At 42.9% G+C, this 22,669-nt stretch overlaps 1 protein-coding gene across 2 annotated transcripts; it reads left to right on the top strand.

Moving 5' to 3' along the window:
- Positions 1 to 1,009: 1,009 nt before the first annotated feature.
- LOC122541413 (CCN family member 1-like) lies at positions 1,010 to 14,456 on the top strand. Of its 2 annotated transcripts, none has more exons than XM_043678171.2 (6): positions 1,010 to 1,068; positions 2,984 to 3,120; positions 6,529 to 6,733; positions 8,497 to 8,883; positions 10,520 to 10,722; positions 12,297 to 14,456. In XM_043678171.2, the coding sequence occupies exons 1-6, from the start codon at positions 1,062 to 1,064 to the stop codon at positions 12,624 to 12,626; spliced, it is 1,269 nt and encodes a 422-aa protein (XP_043534106.2). In that variant the 5' UTR covers positions 1,010 to 1,061; the 3' UTR covers positions 12,627 to 14,456. The 2 variants fall into 2 exon arrangements, with proteins under 2 accessions (XP_043534106.2, XP_043534107.2); XM_043678172.2 differs by lacking the exon at positions 1,010 to 1,068 and adding an exon at positions 2,630 to 2,804.
- Positions 14,457 to 22,669: the final 8,213 nt, after the last annotated feature.

Raw genomic sequence — 22,669 nt, 5'->3', positions numbered from 1 at the left:
TGTAACATTTTTAATGGGACCTTGAGACCTAGTTTGGATAATTCGAAATTCAGTTAATTGAGATAATCAAGGTTCCTCTGTACAATATTCCTGGTGCTGTCTCTCCGTCACTTCCCCATTTTATACTTAAAATTCACCATTTTAACGGGTCCACATTTGACCAAACCAATAGTTTCTTTACACCTATGGAAAGAAGCTTTTACTGGCCAGCTTTATGTTTCTCAATAGCTTCCCAGCAAAACATTGACACAGTGTGACATCAAGAGATATTAGGATTGGAGACCCAAAGGCTTGGTTGAAGAAATAAATTTTAAGGAGTGTTTAAAAGTGAGGGTAGTAGATGGTGAAACGGAAAAGGAATTCTAAACTGATGCTTTAAGCATTATTTTGCAGTCTATCAACCTATTAAGCGGCTGGTGCGTCCTTCCACTACTTAGTCTTGTTCTTTGAGCAAAGCAGATGACTATAACTTGACTTGTGCAAAAGTACCTGATTAATTTTGGGCAGCATGGTGGCTCAGTGGTTAGCACTGCTGCCTCACAGCACCAGGGTCCCAGGTTCGACTGTCTGTGTGGAGTTTGTACATTCTCCCAGTGTCTGCGTGGGTTTCCTCTGGGTGCTCCGGTTTCCTCCCACAGTCCAAAGATGTGCAGGTTGGGGTGAATTGACCATGCTAAATTGCCCATAGTGTTAGGTGCATTAGTCAGAGGGAGATGAGTTTGGGTGGATTATGCTTCAGAGGGTCGGTGTGGACTGGTAGGGCCGAAGGGCCTGTTTCCACACTGTAAGTAATCTAATCTAATATGGTGACAACAGAACAAATGAAGTAAAGAAGGAATAGGAAAAGGACAGGCATTTGGAGAGACTTCTCCTTTAGCGGGGATTATAGGAAGAGGCACAAGTACAGAGGTTTCTTGGAAATCTGATAAAATGGCGTAAACATCAACAGCGTCACAGTAAGTGCTGAGGAGGAGCTCTGAGGGTTTAGGAATAAAACAAGTAATTCCTTTCCTGGATTAAGACAGTCTTCAGTCGTTGAGCCCAACAAGAAGGGACGCAAGATGACGGGTGAGTGGCTGCTGATTTTCTTTTCCTCTGACCAGATCAGACATTGGTGTTGTGTTTGTTTCTGTTAAGTTCAGCTATTTGAGTTGGGAGCAGAGGCATGACTGAACATTTTGTCCCAACATTGCATTGCATTACCCTAAAGGGAATTACTTCATGCATATTTTAGGAAGGATGTGAAGGCATTAGAGGGGGTGCAGTAAAGGATAATTTCAGGGATAAAGAACGTCAGATCCTCAAAGTGGCTGCAGGGGAATTGAGACTGTTACAAATCTCCAGCTGGAATGTGCCTTTGTAAAGGTGGTCTGGAGGGAAATGCAGTGGTTTTTATCAAGGTTCATCTGAAGCAGCTCCCTGATGCAGGACTCTGTGCTCTCCGGTCTGTTCCCTGGGATGCACACCGAAACAAACATTTGGAGGACCATCAACTCAGTGAAAGACACTCTTTGGTCTGCCCACAACTTGATCTCCCAGAGCAAGGGGTTGATCCCGACCAGGTGTTGCAGACTGGCACATCCCAAGGCCCAGGACTACATCCTGAGGACGCAGTAAAGACTGGGGCAGCTGCCGCCAAGGCAGACCACTATCTTGAGGTGTTACTGTTGAAGTTAAATGTGGGTCCGTTCAGTTATTGAAGGCTTCTTTATTCAGTTATTGATTGCCTCAAATACATGCAAATGTAATCTTGTTTATTTGTTGAACAGTGTCAAACTCCAATGTTTGTATGTTTCTTTGTGTGCTACTGTAGAGCACTGAACTACTTCAGTGACTATGTATGTACATAAAGATATTTTTATGAATAAAGTGTTTTTGAAATTAAAAAGACATCAGTACATTGTTAGATTGGAAAGGTTGCATCTGTTTGCAGAAAGAGATGACCAAGCAGCTTGGTAGAGTTCTTCAAACAACATGGGGTGTCCAGACAGAAACAATGGAGAAATGGTGTTCCTCTTGCTGGAAGGATCAGAAAGCAGAAGACATGGATTAGTGGAGATTGGCAGAAGCAAAAAATATATCTTCCTTACCTACACAGTGAGGTGATTTGAATTTGGAATGTACTGCCTGAGAGTTGTGATGAAGATAAATTCCGTTGAGCATTCCAACAAGAATTGGACAGGCATCCGATGAGAAAGGACTCTGAGGGAAAAGGGCCTGACTGGGTGAGTTGCTGAGGCAGGGGGCTAGAAGATGCTCAAGAAAGAGGGGCTGAATGGTCTCCTTCTGCGAATGTGACCACTGTTATGACTCCACGGGTGGTAAATTGCTTTAGAAGCCACCTCTGCATTCCCCTGGATGTATTGCCAAAAGGGACAGTGATAATGGAAAACAGTGTGAGCAAAAGCGACAACAAAAGTCCCTGTGAGCTGAGAGGAGCTGTGCCAGGAATAATTCTGAGAAGGCGATTGTAGGGTGCTGAGTCAGCGCCTCTCCAGGAATTGTAGCCACTGGTTTATCTCTTTTTGCACCTTTATCTGAGCAGACGGGCATGTATATAAATAAATAGGCATGTCAAAAACAAACACAGACACACAGATTATCTAGAGGAAACATTGGGAATTTCATCTTGAGTGTGGGAGCAAGGCCCACAATAATTTGCTTCTCAGGCAGAACATGAAATGAGCCTTTTTTTCGTATAAGCTTTCTTTTTTATTTAGCCAGTACTCAGTTGCAACTTCTAACCTTCTGCCACCTGACAATGGGATAATCCCTCAGCCTTGGGGTGGAGACCACTGCTCAGTGTAAGTGGAGAAATTCCACATCCATTGCCTTCACTCTTTGGGGAGTTCCATAGCAGTGCGGTTTTCGAGATTAGTCAGTGCTCACACCCAATCTCCATTTCCCCAGTCTCTCCCACACAATTTGTTGCCATTGTCTTGAAGTTTAATGGCTGCAATTTTTTCATTATTTTGATCTGCAGTTTCAGCGATGAACAAGTTTCTAACAGCCATGGGCTCCAGGAGGAAGAGAGGTCTCTGTAGTTTGAGACTGAATGGCAGTCTGATGTTGTGGTGCGGGTATCTCCTGTTCCTGGGACAATCCAGCCTCGCTGATGTGGTGAGAGAATATATGACTATTACAATTCTGTCATTCCCAGCAATGGAACAATAGCGCAGACTGGGAGTGAGGTAGACAAGGAATGACATCTGGGAATGAGATAGATGGGGAATATTATACCAGAACTGAGATGTATAGGAGCAGCGCATGGGAGTGAATGATATGGGAAGTAACAGAGTGGGATTCATCGATATGAGAAATAGCATTCTGAAGTAGTGACTAATATGTGGAGCCACTCCTATAATTATACAGACTAGGAATGAAAAATTATATTTTAAAAAAATAAAACCAGGAGATGAAAATCTCCTCTGGCAGGCAAAAAAGGTTTTTAAAAACCCAGGAAATTTAGAATCTCCTCAGTTCAGGGGACTGACTCTAAGCTAAAAAAAAGACTAGGAATGAATTACATCATAAGATGTAGGACTGAAGGGTCTGTTTCCGTGCTGTACTATGATTCTATGTAGGAGCAGAAGTAGGCCATTCAGCCCATTGAGGTAAAAACCTGGTCAGGTGCATGCCCCCCCTACGACCCACCCTCCCATCCTGGCACTTTCCTCTGCCACCGCAGGAACTGTAAAACCTGTGCCCACACCTCCTCCCTCACCTCTATCCAAGGCCCTAAAGGAGCCTTCCACATCCATCAAAGTTTTACCTGCACATCCACTAATATCATTTATTGTATCCGTTGCTCCCAATGTGGTCTCCTCTACATTGGGGAGACTGGGCGCCTCCTCGCAGAGCGCTTTAGGGAACATCTCCGAGACACCCGCACCAATCAACCACACCGCCCCGTGGCCCAACATTTCAACTCCCCCTCCCACTCTGCCGAGGACATAGAGGTCCTGGGCCTCCTTCACCACCGCTCCCTCACCACCAGACGCCTGGAGGAAGAACGCCTCATCTTCCGCCTTGGAACACTTCAACCCCAGGGCATCAATGTGACTTCAACAGTTTCCTCATTTCCCCTTCCCCCACCTCATCCTAGTTTCAAACTTCCAGCTCAGCACTGTCCCCATGACTTGTCCGGACTTGTCCAACCTGCCTAGCTCCTTTTCCACCTATCCACTCCGCCCTTTCCTCCCTGACCTATCACCTTCATCCCCTCCCCTACTCGCCCATTGTACTCTATGCTACTCTCTCCCCACTCCCACCTTCCTCTAGCTTATCTCTCCAAGCTTCAGGCTCACTGCCTTTATTCCTGATGAAGGGCTTTTGCCTGAAACGTCGATTTTGCTGCTCGTTGGATGCTGCCTGAACTGCTGTGCTCTTCCAGCACCACTGATCCACATTCAGCCCATCGAGTCTGTTTAACCATTCAATGAGATCAAGGTTGATTTGACAATCCTCAACTCCACCTCCTTTTCCTCACCGTCTTTGGTTCCCTCACTCATTAAAAATCTGTCTATTTTAACTTTGAAAGTTCTTAATGAGCCAGCCTCTCCAAATCTCTGCAGCAAATAACTTCACAGTTTCAATTATACAGGGAACAGCATCAGGTAGTGAGCTATACAGAGATCTGGGAATAAATCCTCCAGGTATAAATTTACGGAATAATACCAGGGATTGATCATTTAGAGAATAACATCTTGGAGGGAATTATTTTGACAATAAGACCTGTAAGGGGCGAATTACATGGAGGATAATCCTCAGAGTAGCTCATTTAGAAAATCATACCTGGGACTGAGGTGTTTAGAATATCACATCTGTGAGGGGATGAGTTCTTTGGAGAGTGGCACTGGGGATGGGTTATGTGGAGAACAGTAACCAGGAGTGAGTTATTTAGACCATGGCACATGGGAAGGGGGGAGTTCATTATAGATTAACACCTAGAACTGTAACATTTTGAAAATAAAACCTGGGAGAAAATTTCTGAGAGAATTAAAACTGGGCGGGGGGTATTTGAAGAAATAACTCATCCAAGGTTATTCTGACAATGATGCCAGTAGGGAGGGGGTTATTTAAAACATAAACACCTAAAAAGAGGGAATTATTAAACTGGGAATGAGTTACTTAGAGCAAGAAGCCTTTGGGGTGGGTCATTTAGACCTGGGAGGGAGGGAGATACTTCGAGAATAACACCTGGGGTAGAGAGTGTTATTTAGAGGTTTACAGCTCAAGGTCAAACATTGTGGAGAATAACAACTTGCAGAGAGTTACTTTAAGGATAACAGCTGGTGGGGTGAGGAAGTTATTTTGAGACTAATACCTGGGAATGAGCATAACACCTAGAAAGGAAATGTTTAGAGAGGAATACGATGGGAGTGAGATATTTAAGAAAGTAAGACCTGGGAAGGAGGTAGGTTTCTTTGCAAGATTAAGTCTGAGATTGCGTTGTTTGGGGATTAACCCCTGAAGACCTGCCCACAACATTTGTACTCATACTTCCTGTGTGGTACTGAGGGAACATTCAACTGTCAATGATATGACAGATTTCCTAATTAAAGTTACAGTCTTATCTCCCCTCAGAGACAGGCTATAAATGTTCAAGTAGTCACTAATTCTAAGAAGAGCAGTGAGTAACCTTCCCTCCAACATTTAGCAAAATAGATTCCTAGAGCTGAAAAGAGACTGACTAGTCCTTTACTTTCTGCTGTTGGTGGGATCCTGCTGTGCCCCATCACCAATTGAATTTCCCCACATTACGGCTTCCGTGGCTGTCACGTGCTTTATTGCAACAGGATAAGGTGCTGCATGAATGAAGATTTATTGTCTTCAGGGGAGATGGGAGTTCAAACAAACATCTAGGAAAATGACAGTGAAATCTGTGGCTTTAAGAAGTGTAGTTTGCCTTATTTTTTAAAAAAAGAGAGGTTTTAAGACAGAGGTATTGAGCTGCCTGCTTAGAAAGGTGGTAAACCTTGGGAGGCCTTGGGTGCTTTTTAAAATGGAACAATAGAAGCAGCCTGGCTGGGTGTGGCCAGCTCTCACAGACCAAGCTTTCTAATTTAGTTTTAGTCTTAGACTTAGCTTTAAGGAGCTGCTGGGGTTTTGAAGAAGTAGAGGCTATTTTTCCCTCACTCAGTTACAGCTGGAAGCTGGGGTTTCTCTCAGCTGCTGGGTTATCTGTGAGGCAAATCTATTTCTCTGAATTTTCTGTTTTTTGCCATGGGTGGTATTTATGGGATTTTAATATATTAGAACAGTTAATTTGTAATAGTTACTGCATCTATTATTCTGTTAAGTTTTGCAATAGAGTTAAGTTATTCTAGGACTCTTTTTGCTGTATTTTTAACTATAGCGTTTAAATAAATGGTGTTTTGCTTATGTTGAGTAGTTTGACCATTTGAATTGCACCTGGAACACAGCACGTTATGTTTAACATAAGAAAATGTTAGGGTTGAGGGTACTTTCTTATAATGTTTTGAGGGGGTCTGGTCCGGATCCTTGAAGAATCTCTTTTCTCCACAGGCAAAGTGCCCCGCACAGTGTCACTGCCCAAAACCCATGCCGTGCCATCCAAGCGTGCCCCTGGTTCTAGACGACTGCGGCTGCTGCTCAGTTTGTGCTCGGCAGTTCAATGAGGAATGTGGCTTGCTTCGACCTTGTGACCGTGATCGCGGGCTCCGCTGCCAATTGGAGGCCAGGACAAATGCCACAATCGGAATCTGCAGAGGTAAGGAGACCTGGTGGCCCCTGACTAAGACATTCCCCTTCCTCTCACACAACCAGCCACATCAGGAGACATTCAGGGCAATTACAGATCCACGGCACTAATTGAGGGCACTTACAGAATGACAGCAACGTCATGGTGCAAAAAGGGGCCATTCGGCCCAACGTGTCTGCACTGACTCTCCGATTGAGCACCGTGACTCGGCCCATCCTCCTGCCTTTTCCCCTGAAACCCTGTTTCTATTTAAACAATCATCTCAGATCCTCTTGAGTGCATGCATTGAATCTGCCTCCCCACACTGCCTGGAGGGTCATTCCAGACTCGCTGCATTGAAAAGTGAAATAACTCCACGGAGGCTGGTATCCCGTCACCAAGTCACCCTTTATTTACACATGAACATAGAATAATGGAATCCCTACAATGTGGAAACAGGCCCTTCGGCCCAACAAGTCCACACTGACCCACCCAGACCCATTCCTCTACCCAATCACTCTACATTTACCCCGACTAATGCACCTAATCTAGAATTTAGCACAGCCAATCCACCTGACCTGCGCATCTTTGGATTGAGGGAGGAAACCGGAGCACCCGGAGGAAACCCACACAGACACGGGGAGAATGTGCAAACTCCACACAGACAGTCGCCCGAGGCTGGAAGTGAACCTGGGTCCTTGGTGCTGTGAGGCAGCAGTGCTAACCAATAAGCCACTGTGCCAGCCCATTCTTGCAATTCACACTGCCTGTTCAGAGTCAGTTGTCAGAATGGCAGTATCTCTGACACTCCCCTTTTTATCTATCAGCCAAGGCTCCCTTATTGGACCAGATTAACAGCCCCAATCAGGGAACTCATATTCTAGAAGGTCCAGCCGAAAGTCTCTGTTTAAATCATTGTGTAAAGGATTGTTTTTTTAAAAAAATATTAGCATCACATTCACTGGCTTCAGTAAGTGCTCTTGTGACACAGTGTCTCCACCTCAGATGCAAAGTCCTACCTGCTCCAGAGGCATGTCATACCCTCCCTGAACAGGTCGATTAAAAAAAAGTACTGGTTTAGGTCACAAGAGCGGCATTTAATCTGACATCAATGGGATCAGCACACTATTCCTGCCAAGTAACCTTCCACTAGGATTAGCAGATGGATCAGAAAGGGTGGATCAATTTGACATTGATCAATTTGACAGAGGCTGTCATTGCTGAAAACATATCCCCCAACCCCCTCAGAAACAGGCCAGATATCTCAGAGATTGCTGGAAAAACTCAGCAGGTCTGGCAGCATCTGTGTTGAATGTCGCACCTGGAACACTGATTTCTCTCTACAGATGCTGCCAGACCTGCTGAGTGTGATTTTTCACCTCAGAAATTTCTGTTTCTGGGGAAACGAGACAGGGGAGGTGATGGCCTAGTGGTTTTATTACTGGACCGTTATTCCAGAAACCCAGGTAATGTTCTGGGGATCTGGGTTCGAATCCCGCCATGGCATATGGTGTGAAATTTTCAATTTGAACCCAATAAAAATTTGGAATTAAGAGTCTAAGGATGACCATGGTTGGAAAAACCCATCTGGTTCACTAATGGCCTTTAGGGAAGGAAACTGGCCAACACGTGACTCCAGGCCCACAGCAATGTGGCATGACTCTCAGCTGCTCTCTGGGCAATCAATGCAGACCCGAAAGGAATGAACAAAAGAAAACATTCCAGCATCTTTGGCTGTTTTTCCAGTTGCTACAATCCCTCCCACCCTCTCTCTCTCTGTCCTCTCCTTGCAGCCAGCAACGTGGGACGGCCTTGCTTCCTGAACGGCAGAGTTTTCCAACACGGCGAGAGCTTCATGAAGAGCTGCAGGCTGCAGTGCAGCTGCCGGGAGGGCAGGGCCCACTGCTCCCCGCTGTGCCCGGAGAAGCTGCCTGCGCCGCCCGCCTCCTGCGCGGACGCTCGGCCCGTCAAGGTGGCTGGCACCTGCTGCGAGCGCTGGAAGTGCGTGACGCCCCGCTCAGGGGACCGCAAGGCGTGGGCGCCACCCGAGTGGAGGGAGTTTGTCACCGGCCTCGCGAAAGCGGTCAAGTCGCCGAATGCAGCGCCCCGAAAGTTGGAAACAAAACACAAGGCCTTGAACCCTGACCGCCTGGATGTCAAACGCTACTTTGACCGCCCTGGTATTTTTTTGTTAAATTTCGAAACTATACTTTCTTCAGTTAAAAAAAATATACACACACACACACACATATATAAGTCACAAAAGCAGTTCGGTTCTGTACATCAGGAAACAAGCAAACACTGGATAAAGAACTGCTGATGCTGTAAAATCAGAAACAAAAACAGAAATTGCTGGAAAAGCTCATGCTGGCAGCACCTGTGGAGAGAAATAAGAGTTAATGCTTTGGGTCGAGTTACCTTTCCTCAGAAGCAAACATTTGACTCTGTCCAACAAGCCGACCCAAGGCATCTCTTACTTGTACAAGATTATATTTACATGGGAGGTCCCATAACTGAACAGACCCCCCTCCCCCTCCCCCCCCAACGTTTTCCTGATTTCTGATGAAGGGCTTTTGCCCGAAACGTCGATTCTCTTGCTCTTCGGATGCTGCCTGACCTGCTGTGCTTTTCCAGCACCACTCTAATCTCGACTCGAATCTCCAGCATCCGCAGTACCCACTTCTGCCCCATCTAACTTTGGCAGAAAGACCTCAGTCAGTGGTCTTGCGCCTTGGCGGCATCTGCCCCAGGCTTTAGTGCGTCCCTCTCAGCATTTCGTCTTCATAGCCATCGCTCGCACTCCGAGATCAGATGCAATTCAAAGGCCTAGCATTGTAGGGTGCAGGAGGAGACCACTAGGTCCTTTATCCCCGAGCAATTATTTTGAAGAAATCCTCGAATTAGTCCTATTCTCGGGACCTTTTCCCAGTGTGATCCCTTTTGATAACAATTCTGATTTTGTGGAATCATTACTAGGGGCATGGTTTGCAGGCAATAATTCAATTCTAAATTTAACCACCTCCTACACTTTTCCATACCACCTCTCCTCGGATTGGCTAAAGCCAGATCTCAATTCTATACAGAGACTGATTAATTGTATTCTCTAAGCAAGTTTAATAAAACATAACATGGACAGGAATATAAAATGAATATTTTGTCTGAACCTGTCAAGGACTAATTAACTCCATAGATATTAACATAGGCAGTTTCACAATTGACATGAAAGTAAAATGAAAAAAATGCATGAAGATAGTACTGGAGCATTTGTATGTTTGGGTGTGTCCATGCATGCATGTATGTCTCTGTGTGAGTATCTGTGTTGTGTGTGTAGTGTGCATGTGTTTCTGTGTGTGTATATGCATGTATACATGCTTGTGGGTGTGCATTTGTGTGTCCGCTTATGTGTGTATATTTGTCTGTGTCTGCATGTGTACATCTGCCTGTATGTATGTCTGTTGAGTGTGTGTCATGCAGCTGTTCACATCTGTGTTTGTTTTGTGCAGTTCGAGTTCTTGAAATTGTATGTGGTTGTGCACATATGTGTATGTGGGTGCAGTAGAGGATGAGATAGCCTGGTGCCATTAATTATGCTGTGAATGTCCCTGTGTGTTTGTGAATGTGTCATTATGCTTGCACTTCTATGAATTGTGTGTAAAATATCACAAGTGTTTATGTGTGTGTGTGTGGAGTGAGATCTTATAGTTGTGTGCTGGGGCATGTTTTGTGAGCGTTTATGCTGTGCACAAATGTAAATCCATTTGTGGAGGCATTTGTGTGTGTATGCTGTTTTTGTTGTTCATCTCTTTGTTGCTTCAGAGCTGAAAGGTCAATTGAAGAGACAAAACTTCAGCTATCCTGATTGCCTGGTCAGGAACACAAAGTGGTCGACCTGTTCGCAGACCTGTGGCATAGGAATTTCATCCAGACTGAGCACCAACAACACCTGGTGTCATCCGAAATGGGAGACTAGATTGTGCCAGATCCGGCCCTGTGATATGCTCAATGAGGTCAATCTCCAGGTTAGTCTTAGCAGAGGGAAGAACCACGTGGCAGATCCAGTTGAATCAAACATTATCATATCTTATTAATTACATTATCATTCCTTATTATCATATTAATCAATGTAATAGGCAATACATTAATGTCTTGTTTTGATCAATGTGACAGTTTTCACTGTAATGTGTTGTTATAGAGTCATACAGTCAAACTCAATCATGTCAACCAAGATTCCTGAACCAAACTAGACCCATAGTGTCTTCACTACAGTGTGCTGTTCTAGATCAATATAATAGTCTTTAGTGGCAGTGTGTTATTCTATAATAGTGTGGCAGTCTTTGCTGTGATGTGTTATTCTAGAACAATGTGAAAGGCTGCTTCGTAATGCTTTGCTGTTGTACAGTGTGAGGGTGTGCACGGTAAAATATAGTTCTACAGCAATGTGCAAAACTCCACTATAACGTTGAGTTTTAGATCAATATGACAGCCTGAATTTTAAGTGCAGTTCCACAATGTGACAACTTCCACTGTACTGAATAGTACTGGATGAACATGGCAGCATACCATGTAAGGTATAGTCCTGGATCAACATGAACCCTGAACTGTGAAGTGTATTTTTAGATCAATGTGACAAAATGAACTGTAATGTGCAGCTCTCGAACATGAGAACCTTCACTGCAGTGCATGGTTGTAGATTTTGTAGCAACCTTTGCTGTAAGGTATAGGTTGAGATCAACATGACATCCTTAACTACTTCTAGACCAATATCATAACCTGTACCATAATTGTATATTTCTCAGTCAATGCATCAGTTTTACTGTAAAATATTGCTCTGGATCAACATGACAGCTGAAGTGTAATGCATAGCTGTAAATTAATATGGAATCTAGACAGTTCTAGATCAATGTGACACTCTGAACCATCATGTGTAGTTCTAAAGCAGTATGGTAATGAACTGCATCATGTATTGATCAATGGTGGCATCTTCCACGATGTATTGCTGTAGATCAATGTATTGGGCCATACTGCAATATGATGTTCAGGATCATTTTCACAGGTTGCACTGTATGAGTGGAATGACTACAAATTTGTCTCAGAAGTAGCTTTCAAAGAGCACATCACAGAAGGGGGAGAGCTTGAAGGAAAGAGTTTCACAACCAAGCCCCTCAGCGGCTGAAGGTTGGCCACCAATCGGGGAAGTGCATGAAGCCAGAATTGGAGGAATACAGATTTGTCAGGAAGTCTCACAACACCAGGTTATTTTCAAACGGGTCTATTTGAAGTCACAAGATTTCAAATCGCAGCAGTGCTCCAAAAACTTGTGATTTCAAATAAACAGGTTGGACTATAAGCTGGTGTCACGTGACTTCTGACTTTGTCCACCCCAGACCAACTCTGTCACCTCCACATCAATTTTCAAGAAGTTGTGAGATGGGAGGAGATCATGGATAAGTCTGGGAGGGGCAGGTCAAGGAGAGATTTGAAAGTTGTTGATGTTTTGAAAACACAATAATGTTCTTCAAAAGGGACTTGACCTATTTTAGGAATCTTCACCCTGGCCAATTTTCACTGTGGGCCAAATCCTTCTGTGTTACAGGGAGGCAAGAGGTGTCGGAACAGCAAGAAGGAGCTAGAGCCCAGGCTGATTTCTTACCAAGGTTGCACCAGCCTGAGGAAATACAAGCCCAAGTACTGTGGCCTGTGCACGGATGGGCGCTGCTGTTACCCTGCTGAGACCAGGACCATGAGAGTGCGTTTCTACTGCCTGGTCAGAGGATTTATTGTCAAGCACGTCATGAAGATCAAGAGGTGTGAATGTAACTGGCAATGCCAGCACCAGAGTGCCCACTTCTGGTTAGACAATGACAAACCCTACAGGTCCATTAACCGACAGATGGGTACCAAAGGCATTCATGGAAATTTTTAAACCATTGTTGCATTCCAGTTTACAATTGACCTGCAGTGTTCAATGGTTTAATTTGGCTTGTGGATTGATCTATGATCACTGTGTTTGATTGATTAGTGCTTAGATGCTGCTTCTAAGCTTAATATAAACAGAAACTTGCAAAAATACCTAAGGAACTCATTGCAGGCTAGAGGGCCTGTTCTTGTGCTGGACAATTCAGTTCTAAGCCAGAGTTGTGAATATGATTTAAAGTTCACTTTCTACTTTGCGCTGAGCTAAACTGTATAAGCTCTACAGCAAGCCAGTGAATAAACAGTAGATTCCAAAGTTGGCACACAGGTCTCCCACTGGAGCGTGAGTGCCAACTGCCCTCTTTAAGGGGAACTATTTTGCTGCAGTATTGCTTTGCTTTAGCATTCCTCTGACCCAATTCACTTTCATGTCAGTGCCAGGGAAATCTTTCATATTTTAATAATAGATTCCTAAAAGCCTGGAAATAGCAATGCCCCTAACAATTAAACTCATATCGATTGTTAATTAACAATTTCCACCTTAAGACCACATCACAGCAACGTGTCCAGAAATTCAGAACTCCTCACAGTGATATCAAAGTCATTACTAACACCTTCCCTTGAAGGTAGCCAAGATTTTCAATCATATGAAAATTCCTGTCTCCTTTTACACCACCTTAGAAACATGCATTTATTGTCTAAGTCTTGCTGAGCTTGCTGCTGTGTGTTTTATATGAGATAAAGTCAAGAAACAAATGCCTGGACACAATCCATCACTGCGATCTCATTGTAGTAAATATCTGCTTCTCCAGACATTCAGGATCTGGGCCCACTAGCACGTAGACATACTCTGGCAATCCAAACGCCCAGTTGTGGGTGAAGGAAAGAATGTTTGGAGGCCATGACTGTCCTCTACTAGAGATTTATTGCAGAGAGCAGTATTCAGCCCGAAAGGTGAGGCACTATCGCCACCAGTTGGCAGGATCCCATATTGTAGGCAGCACTTCACTGTGTTGTGATATTCTCAATGTGTCTAGATTAAAATGAAAAATCACTCAACACCAGGTTATAGTCCAACAGGTTTAATTGGAAGCACACTAGCTTTCGGAGCGACGCTTCTTCATCAGGTGATAATGGAGGGCTCGATCGTAACACAGAATTTATAGCAAAAATTTACAGTGTGATGTAACTGAAATTATACATTGAAAAATTGATTGTCTGTTAAGCCTTTCATCTGTTAGAATACAGTGATAGTTTCACTTCTTTCATGTGTAAATCACAAAACCTTTTTTTTAAAGTTGCATTCTCGTGTTAGCTGTTAACAATGGTGATAGCTAGACAATATGTTGAAGGTGTTGGCCCCCTGTGTTCTCTGTCAGGAGCTTTCAGTCCTGATGAAGGGCTTTTTCCCGAAACGTTGATTTTCCTACTCCTCGGATGCTGCCTGATTTGCTGTGGCTTTTCCAGCACCACTCTAATCTAGACTCGGATTTCCAGCCTCTGCAGTCCTCACTTTTGCCTATATTCTCAATGTGACCCTGTACTGTGTAATCCCAGTTTCAGACAGTTACCAATAAATCAGTCAGGAATTCAGGAGAAACTTCTTGAGCCAAAGTGTGGTTAGAATGTGAAACGCTTCACTGCATTGTAAAGGGAAGGCTGAACAAGTTTGAGGGAGAAAGAATGTAATGATGTACTGATGGGGTGAGATAAAATCGAGTGACATGAAAGATGTTGATGTGGGCCTATCCCTGTGATGTAAAGTTCTCTGTGAACGCTGTGCTACATAGTATATGTAATCCCAGCAATAAATTGAAATGTATTCAGTGCCTACCCAGAAGAGATATTTTAATGAACATGTAACTGTGTGTAATTTTTTTCTACTTAATTTAACAGTGAAATCTGTACAGACCTACACACGGATGCTTTCTCACTAATCATTCTTCACACAACAGAAAACGTGAACTCAGAGTTCATCCACAAAACCCCCAGCCCTGTCAACCAAGGAATTCTTTTTTTTATATAGATATTTTTATTAGAAATTTAACATTTTTACAAGTTTACAAAAATAAACAAAACTCTCAAGTACAAACATTGATATACAATTAAATCTTAAATATATAATAACCAAAATTTAACAAAAGAAAAATACCGAGAAAGAAAAAAACAACTCAACTAACTACTAATCCAACCTACAACTAGCCAGAGTGTTTATTTAAGTCTCTTATTTGAATAATGTAAGAGAAAGAAGAAGAAAAAACAACGGATAACACAGAAATGGGTAGTGAGATACATGCTCAGAATGTGTTAACATCAAATGTAACAAAACCCATATTCGTGCGGGATTCCTCTCCCAAGGACCAGCCAGTTTCGTAATCTCAATTAAATAAAAGCCCTTGTTAGGATAGCCGAAATATCTGTATTCATATAATTCAAGAAGGGCTGCCATATTTTATGAAATAATTCGGTCTTTCGGTGCACCATATTTGTAAGGAAGTCAAGGGGAATAATTAATCTGTGCCAATTTGAAAGTCTAGGGGGGCCCTCAGCCACCCAGTTTACCGAAATATTTTTCCTTGCACAGAAAGAGAGAATAGAAAATAGTCTCTTCCTATGCATATCCAGGGAGGGTAAGTTCGAAAAGTCCAAAACGAGAGATACAGGGTCCACTTTAATTTCTGTTCCTAAAATTTCTGTCATGATACTTGCTACTTTAGTCCAGTATCTACAGATCTTATGACAGGTCCATAGGCAATGTACAAGAGTGCCCACCTCTATTTTACATTTGGAACACATTGGAGATGCTCCTGCCTTAAATTTTGCCAATCAATCCGGTGCTATATGGGCCCTATGAAGTATCTTCAGCTGGATAGCCTGAGTTCTGTTACAGATGGTGATTCTTCTGGCATTTTCCCAAATGTTATTCCACGTTTCTATAGAGATTTCTAGTCCCAATTCCTGATCCCATGTTTTAAGCAGATTGTCCATATCTCCCGATACTTCATCATGTAGTAAATGATAAATAGTACTGATGGAAAATACTCTCATTGGTCGTAGTACTCTACATTCTCTATCTGATTTATAAAGACTATCTAATAACGTAGTCTTCTTCTGTATATAATCTTGAATTTGGAAGTATCAAAAGAGGTCGCCATTAGGTAATCCGAATTTCTGACGCAGCTGTTCAAAAGACATCAGGATCCCATCTTTAAATAGGTCCCCTAGACATGAGATACCCCTGGATCTCCAGAGTTTAAAAGTGGCATCTGTAAACCCCGGTTGGAATCCCCATGCTCCCACTATCGGTGCATAGGGGGATGTTTTATGTGAGTTGCCCTCATTTTGCCACATTATATTCCAAGCTTTAATTGTGTTTAGTATTATAGGGTTTTTACAGTGATCCGTAATGATTTTCCTCTTGTCTGAAAATAAAAGGTTAATAAGTGGGCATTTTACTTGAGAAGCCTCGATGTCCAGCCAGATTGATTGCGGATCAGACAAGACCCAATCAGCTATGTAACTTAATAGGGAACTTAACTGATATTTCCTAAAATCTGGGAAGTCCAATCCTCCCCTCAGCTTAATGAGGGACCGTCTATGATTCCAGATAAAGGAACCCAACCAGCCATATAATTTACGTAGTGCCAGCCTTGGCAGCATCACCGGAAGCATTCTCATAGGGTATAGGAGACGGGGCAGGACATTCATTTTAATTAGTGCTATTCTACCCAGCCAGGAAATTGGAAGGTCTCCCCATCGCTGGAGGTCCTGCCTTATCCTTTCCAGTAAATGCACAAAGTTAGCCTTGTATAACTGACCAAATACTGGGGTAATAAAAATGCCTAAATATAAGAAACCCTCCAGGGACCAACGAAAGGGAAAATGGGATCCGTCCACTAAGTGGGGTATCATAGCAAGGCCACCCATTGGCATAGCCTCCGATTTTGAGAAATTAATTTTATAGCCTGAGGATGCACTAAATGTATTAATAACTTGGATTAAGTGAGGTACAGACATCAGAGGATAACTGAGGAATAGAAGAACATCATCTGCATAAAGGGTAATTTTATGTTTACCTGTACCAATCCTCAGGACCGTTATATTAGGATCAGCCTGTATAGCTTCTGCTAGTGGTTCAATTATTAGCGTAAATAACAATGGCGAGAGAGGGCATCCCTGACGGCAGTCCCTACCCACACTGAAGCTATCCGAACCTAATCCATTGGTAACCACAACTGCTTTAGGATCACTATACAATGTTGAGACCCATTTGGTAAACACCTTTCCAACGCCAAACCTTTCCAATGTGTAAAATAAATATGACCATTCAACCCTATCAAATGCCTTTTCCGTGTCTAATGAAACTACTACTCCTGGTATCTTTCCCTGATGGCAGGCTTGAATCATATTCAAAACCCTTCTAATATTATTGGATGATCTACGGCCCTTAATAAACCCCATCTGATCCTCCTTTATGATATGTGGCAATACCCTTTCTAGTCTCAATGCTAATGTTTTAGAAAGGATTTTAAAATCTACATTTAGCAAGGATATTAGTCTGTATGACGTACAATCTTCTGGATCCTTTCTTTTTTTAAGGATAAGAGAGATATTTGTCTCTTTCAGCGAAGGTGGGAGACAGCCCTGACTATATGCATAGTTATACATGTCCATAAGTGGACAAGCCAATATTTCTGTAAATTCTTTATAGAATTCAGCTTGAAAACCATCTGAACCAGGTGCCTTACTGCTCTGAAGTTGCCTGATTGCGTCAAGTATTTCTTGGACTGTTAGGAGAGCATTTAAGACTGATACCTGTTCCGGAGTTAGGCCCGGAAAGGTCAAATTTTTAAAAAATGATTGCATCCTCCTAGTCCTGTCTTCACAATCCTGCAATTTATATAAATCAGAATAAAATTTTCTAAAGATTGCATTAATCCTTTTATGATCATGAGTCAAAATACCTGTACTTTCCTTGATAGATGTGATAGTTTGAGGGGCCTTTTTTTCTTTGCAAGAAATGCTAATTATCCACCCGGTTTGTCACCAAATTCATATAACCTTTGTTTTGCAAATAATATTTCCCTCTTAGCCGTTTGGGTAAGCGTGGTGTTTAGAGCTGTCCTAAGGGCCGTAATCCTTTGCAATTTGACAATAGAAGGTCTATCAGCCTATGCTGTTTCAGCTGCTTTTAAGCGGGCTTCGAGCAGATGCTGTTGTTCTCCCTTTAATTTTTTCTGGGTCGCTGAGTAGATGATCAAACCTCGCGCGTAAGCTTTGATGGTCTCCCACATCATTGATGGGTTGCTAGCCGTACCTAAATTAATTTCTAAAAAAGTTTTAAATTCTTGAGAGAAGTACTTTACAAATTTACTATCTTTCATCAGGAAGGGGTCCATATGCCAACGCCTTGATTTCCATATATACAGCAGCATGATCGGAAATTGCTATACTACCTATTTTACAGGATGATATGGAATTTAAAAAAATCGAGGGGGCAAAAAACATATCAATTCTGGACTGACATTTATGTGGATTGAAGTAAAAAGAAAAATCTCTGCCCTGTGGATGAAGACATCTCCATACATCTACTAATCTTAATTCTTTGTTCAGATCCACCAATTGTCTAGATCTGGGAGATACTCCTGCAGTACTCTTGGGAATCCTATCTATTTCTGGATCCATAATACAATTAAAGTCTCCCCCTATAAATGTATGACGGACACCAAGAGCCATCAATTTTGAGAAGGCTTCCATTATAAATTTAAAGGGGTGTGCCGGGGGGCAGTACAAATTTAAAATCCCATATTCCTCTCCATTTATGAGGGCTTTAATGAGAATATATAGTCCAGATTTGTCTTTAATCTGATTTAGGATTTTGAAAGGGAAATTCTTCCGAATAAGAATAACAACTCCCCTACTTGTTGAGCTAAAAGAAGAAAAAAAGGCCTGATCAAATCCACCCTGTCGTAATTTCAAGTGTTCTTTATCCAACAAGTGTGTCAGCTATATCAACTCTTTCTTTCTTGAGATTTGATAATATTTTCTTCCTTTTGACTGGTGAAATACTCCCCTTGACATTCCAGGTGCACCACTTAGCCGACTGATCAACCATAATCGTCCGAGACCCCTCGGGAGGGGAAACCCCATCCAGAACATCCCGAGCATAGAGCATATAAAATTCACAAAAATAAAGGCTCTCTAATACACTCACACCAGTATAATAAAAAACTATTCCTAAATAATAAAAAAAATATAAAACGTATTTAAATGGGGATTTTCCCCCTTGTTCCCAGGGAGTGTCACTTCCTTTCCAAAGGTCCATCGTATCCTCTCCCAACCAGTGCCCCACCCTTGACCCAGGCGCTTCTCAATAGGATGAGGAGAATTCAGTTATACTACAAAGCTAGAGTTAACAGTGAGCACCCTACCCCCACCAACCCCCCCTCCCCACCCACACCAACACCTGGATATATTTGGTAATGTTAATACCACGTATAAACATGTATAACTATAAAATTACAACCTCAACGAATAATAATTAAATATAATAATACAAAATAACAAGGGAAAACAACCCTGCTCTGAGAGACAGAGGTAAAATAGAATAAGGTAACCACCTCCCACCACCAAAATTAACTAGACCCCCCAGCTTATTTATATATATATATATATATATATATATAATAAAATTAAAAAAAACCCAAGGGGAGGAGAAAATCGTTAAGTAGAGAACAAATGAATAAATCCCTCTCCCCACCCCCAAGATAATATTAAACAGTAAGGAAAAAAAAAGGGGGGGATATAAACCGGAATGGAGGGAAGGCAAACCAACATCCATTATCTCTTACAATTTATCTAAGAGAGTCCAAAAGTTCCTTAGCCTTTTCTGGTGATCCGAAGTTATACACGGATCCTTCTTGGTTAAAGCGTAGCGTCGCTGGGTAGCATAAGGAGTACAAAATAAACACTTCTTTGCCTCGTCGAATGCCTTCCTCTTTCGGACCAGAGCTGGGGAAAAGTCTTGGAATAACATGATCTTGGATCCTTTATAGATCATGGCTTGGGAATATTTTCCAAGATTTCTAGAGGCTTTTAGGAGTATCTGCCTCTCCTTATAGCTCTGCAGCCGGAACAGAACTGGGCAGGGACGCTGGTTCGAGCCGGGCCTGTGTATTGCGACCCGGTAGGCCCATTCCACCCTTACCTGGCCTGATCCAGCTTCCAGATTTAAAAGCTGTGGCAGCCACTGTTCGAGAAACGCTGTAAGCTGGCCTTCCTCTTCCCATTCGGGAAGGCCCAGCAAACGAATATTTTTTCGACGACTTCAATTATCGAGGTCATCGATATGATTCTCTAAGGTCCGGACTTGCTGTTCGAGAGTCCGGACCTGATCCACAGCCGACTGTGCTGTAGTTTTGGAGGTTGCGGCCTATAGCTCCGCTCCGACTCGGCACTCGATTTAGGAATTCTTGAAAGTTAACCGGAATGAAAAATTAATAAATCCTCCAAAATAATCTACACCCCAGAGAGTGTTGAAGGGGGCTAGAAAGATAACATAAGCATTGGTGTCTGTTTTAAAAAATGTTATAGCAAGTAACATATAACATCGTGGGTGGGCTGGTGATGGCCTAGTCTCATTATGGCTAAGCTATTCATCTAAAAACCAAGGTACTATACTGAGGACCCAAATGTCAATCTGGAATTATGAGCCTATTGATGACCATGAAACCATTGCATGAATTTCAGGAAAACTCCATCTGGTTCACTATAGCTCTTACCTTGTCTGGCCTACATGTCACTCCAGACCCACAATAATGTGTTTGACAGTTAATTACCCAAACCCATAAGATCATAAGAGATAGGCCATTCAGCCCATCAAGTTTGCTCCAACATTCAATCGTGGCTAAAACGGTTTTCAACCCCATTTTCCCACTTTCTCCCCATAACTTTTGATCTCCTTGGCAATCAAGAACTTACATATTCTGTCTTTAGATATACTCAACGATGTGGCCTCCACGGCCTTCTTTGGATTCACCATTTCTTGGCCAAAGAAGTTTCTCCTTATCTCTGTTCGAAAAGGTCTTCCCTTTACTCTAAGGCAGTGCCCTCAAGTCCTCATCTCTCCTGCCAATGGAAACGTCTTTCTAACATCCATTCTGCCCATTATTCTGAAAGCGTTAATCAGATCCCCCTCATCCTTTTAAACTCCATCGAGTATAGTCCCAGAGTCCTCAAATATTCCTCATATGTTTAATCCTTGAGTAATCACACGAGTAACCTTTTTTAATTGTCATTGAAGGAACTAGCATAGAAAGCTCCAGATGTGTCAGCTTAACATCAGGAAAATGTTAGGATCAATTATAAACGGCGTTATAACTGGAGATTTAGAAAATAAAAGTAGGATCTGGTGGAGTCAACATTCATTTATAGAACATAGAACATAGAAGAATACAGCGCAGTACAGGCCCTTGGGCCCTCAATGTTGCGCCGATCCAAGCCCACCTAAACTACACTAACCCACTATCCTCCATATACCTATCCAATGCCCTCTTAAATGCCCATAAAGAGGGAGAGTCCACCACTGTTACTGGCAGGGCATTCCATGAACTAACGACTCGCTGAGTGAAGAACCTACCCCTAACATCAGTCCTATATCTACCCCCCCTTAATTTAAAGCTATGCCCCCTTGTAATACCCGACTCAATACGCGGGAAAAGGTTCATACTGTCGACCCTATCTAACCCCCTAATCATCTTGTACACCTCAATCAAGTCACCCCTAAACCTTCTTTTCTCTAGTGAAAACAGCCCCAAGTGCCTCAGTCTTTCCTCATACGATTTTCCTTCCATACCAGGCAACATCCTGGTAAACCTCCTCTGCACCCGTTCCAATGCCTCCACATCCTTCCTATAGTATGGCGACCAAAACTGCACACAATATTCCAGATGCGGCCGTACCAGAGTCTTATACAACTGCATCATGACCTCAGGACTCCGGAACTCGATTCCTCTACCAATAAAAGCCAGTACGCCATATGCCTTCCTCACCGCACTATTTACCTGGGTGGCAACTTTCAGAGATCTGTGTACATGGACACCAAGATCCCTCTGCTCATCCACACTACCAAGTATCCGACCATTAGCCCAGTACCCCATCTTTTTGTTATTCTTCCCAAAGTGAATCACCTCGCACTTAGCTACATTGAATTCCATCTGCCACCTTTCTGCCCAGCTCTGCAGCTTCTCTATATCCTGCTGTAACCTGCCACATGCTTCCTCACTGTCAACAACTCCTCCGACTTTCGTGTCATCCGCAAACTTGCTCACCCAACCTTCTAGCCCCTCTTCCAGGTCATTTATAAAAATGACAAACAGCAATGGTCCCAAAACAGATCCTTGCGGAACACCACTAGTGACGGCACTCCATGAAGAAACTTTGCCATCAACTACTACCCTCTGTCTTCTTCCATCCAGCCAATTCCTAGTCCAAACCTCCAACTCACCCTCAATGCCATATCTCCGTATTTTCTGCAGTAGCCTACCATGGGGAACCTTATCAAACGCCTTACTAAAATCCATATATACCACATCTACCGCTTTCCCCTCATCAACCTCCTTCGTCACCTTTTCAAAGAATTCAATCAGGTTTGTGAGGCACGACTTGCCCTTCACAAAACCATGCTGACTATCCTTGATCACATTATTCCTATCTAGATGTGCATAAATCCTATCCCTTACAATTCTCTCTAAGACTTTGCCCACAACAGAAGTGAGACTCACCGGCCTATAGTTACTAGGGCTATCCCTACTCCCCTTTTTGAACAAGGGAACCACATTTGCTATCCTCCAGTCTTCTGGGACTACTCCTGTAGACAAAGAGGACATAAAAATCAAGGCCAATGGCTCTGCAATCTCCTCCCTTGCTTCCCAGAGAATCCTAGGATAAATGCCATCAGGCCCAGGGGACTTATCTATTTTCACCTTTTCCAGGATTTCCAACACCTCTTCTCTACATACCTCAAAGCCATCCATTCTACTTATTTGTGCCTCA

Source organism: Chiloscyllium plagiosum, unplaced genomic scaffold (genome assembly GCF_037043375.1).
Source record: "Chiloscyllium plagiosum isolate Xiang-an unplaced genomic scaffold, Cpla_swu_hap1 HiC_scaffold_35, whole genome shotgun sequence".
Taxonomy (NCBI): Eukaryota; Metazoa; Chordata; class Chondrichthyes; order Orectolobiformes; family Hemiscylliidae; genus Chiloscyllium; species Chiloscyllium plagiosum.
The sequence above is the reverse complement of the archived record's forward strand: the minus strand, read 5'-3'. Positions and strand labels throughout refer to the sequence as shown.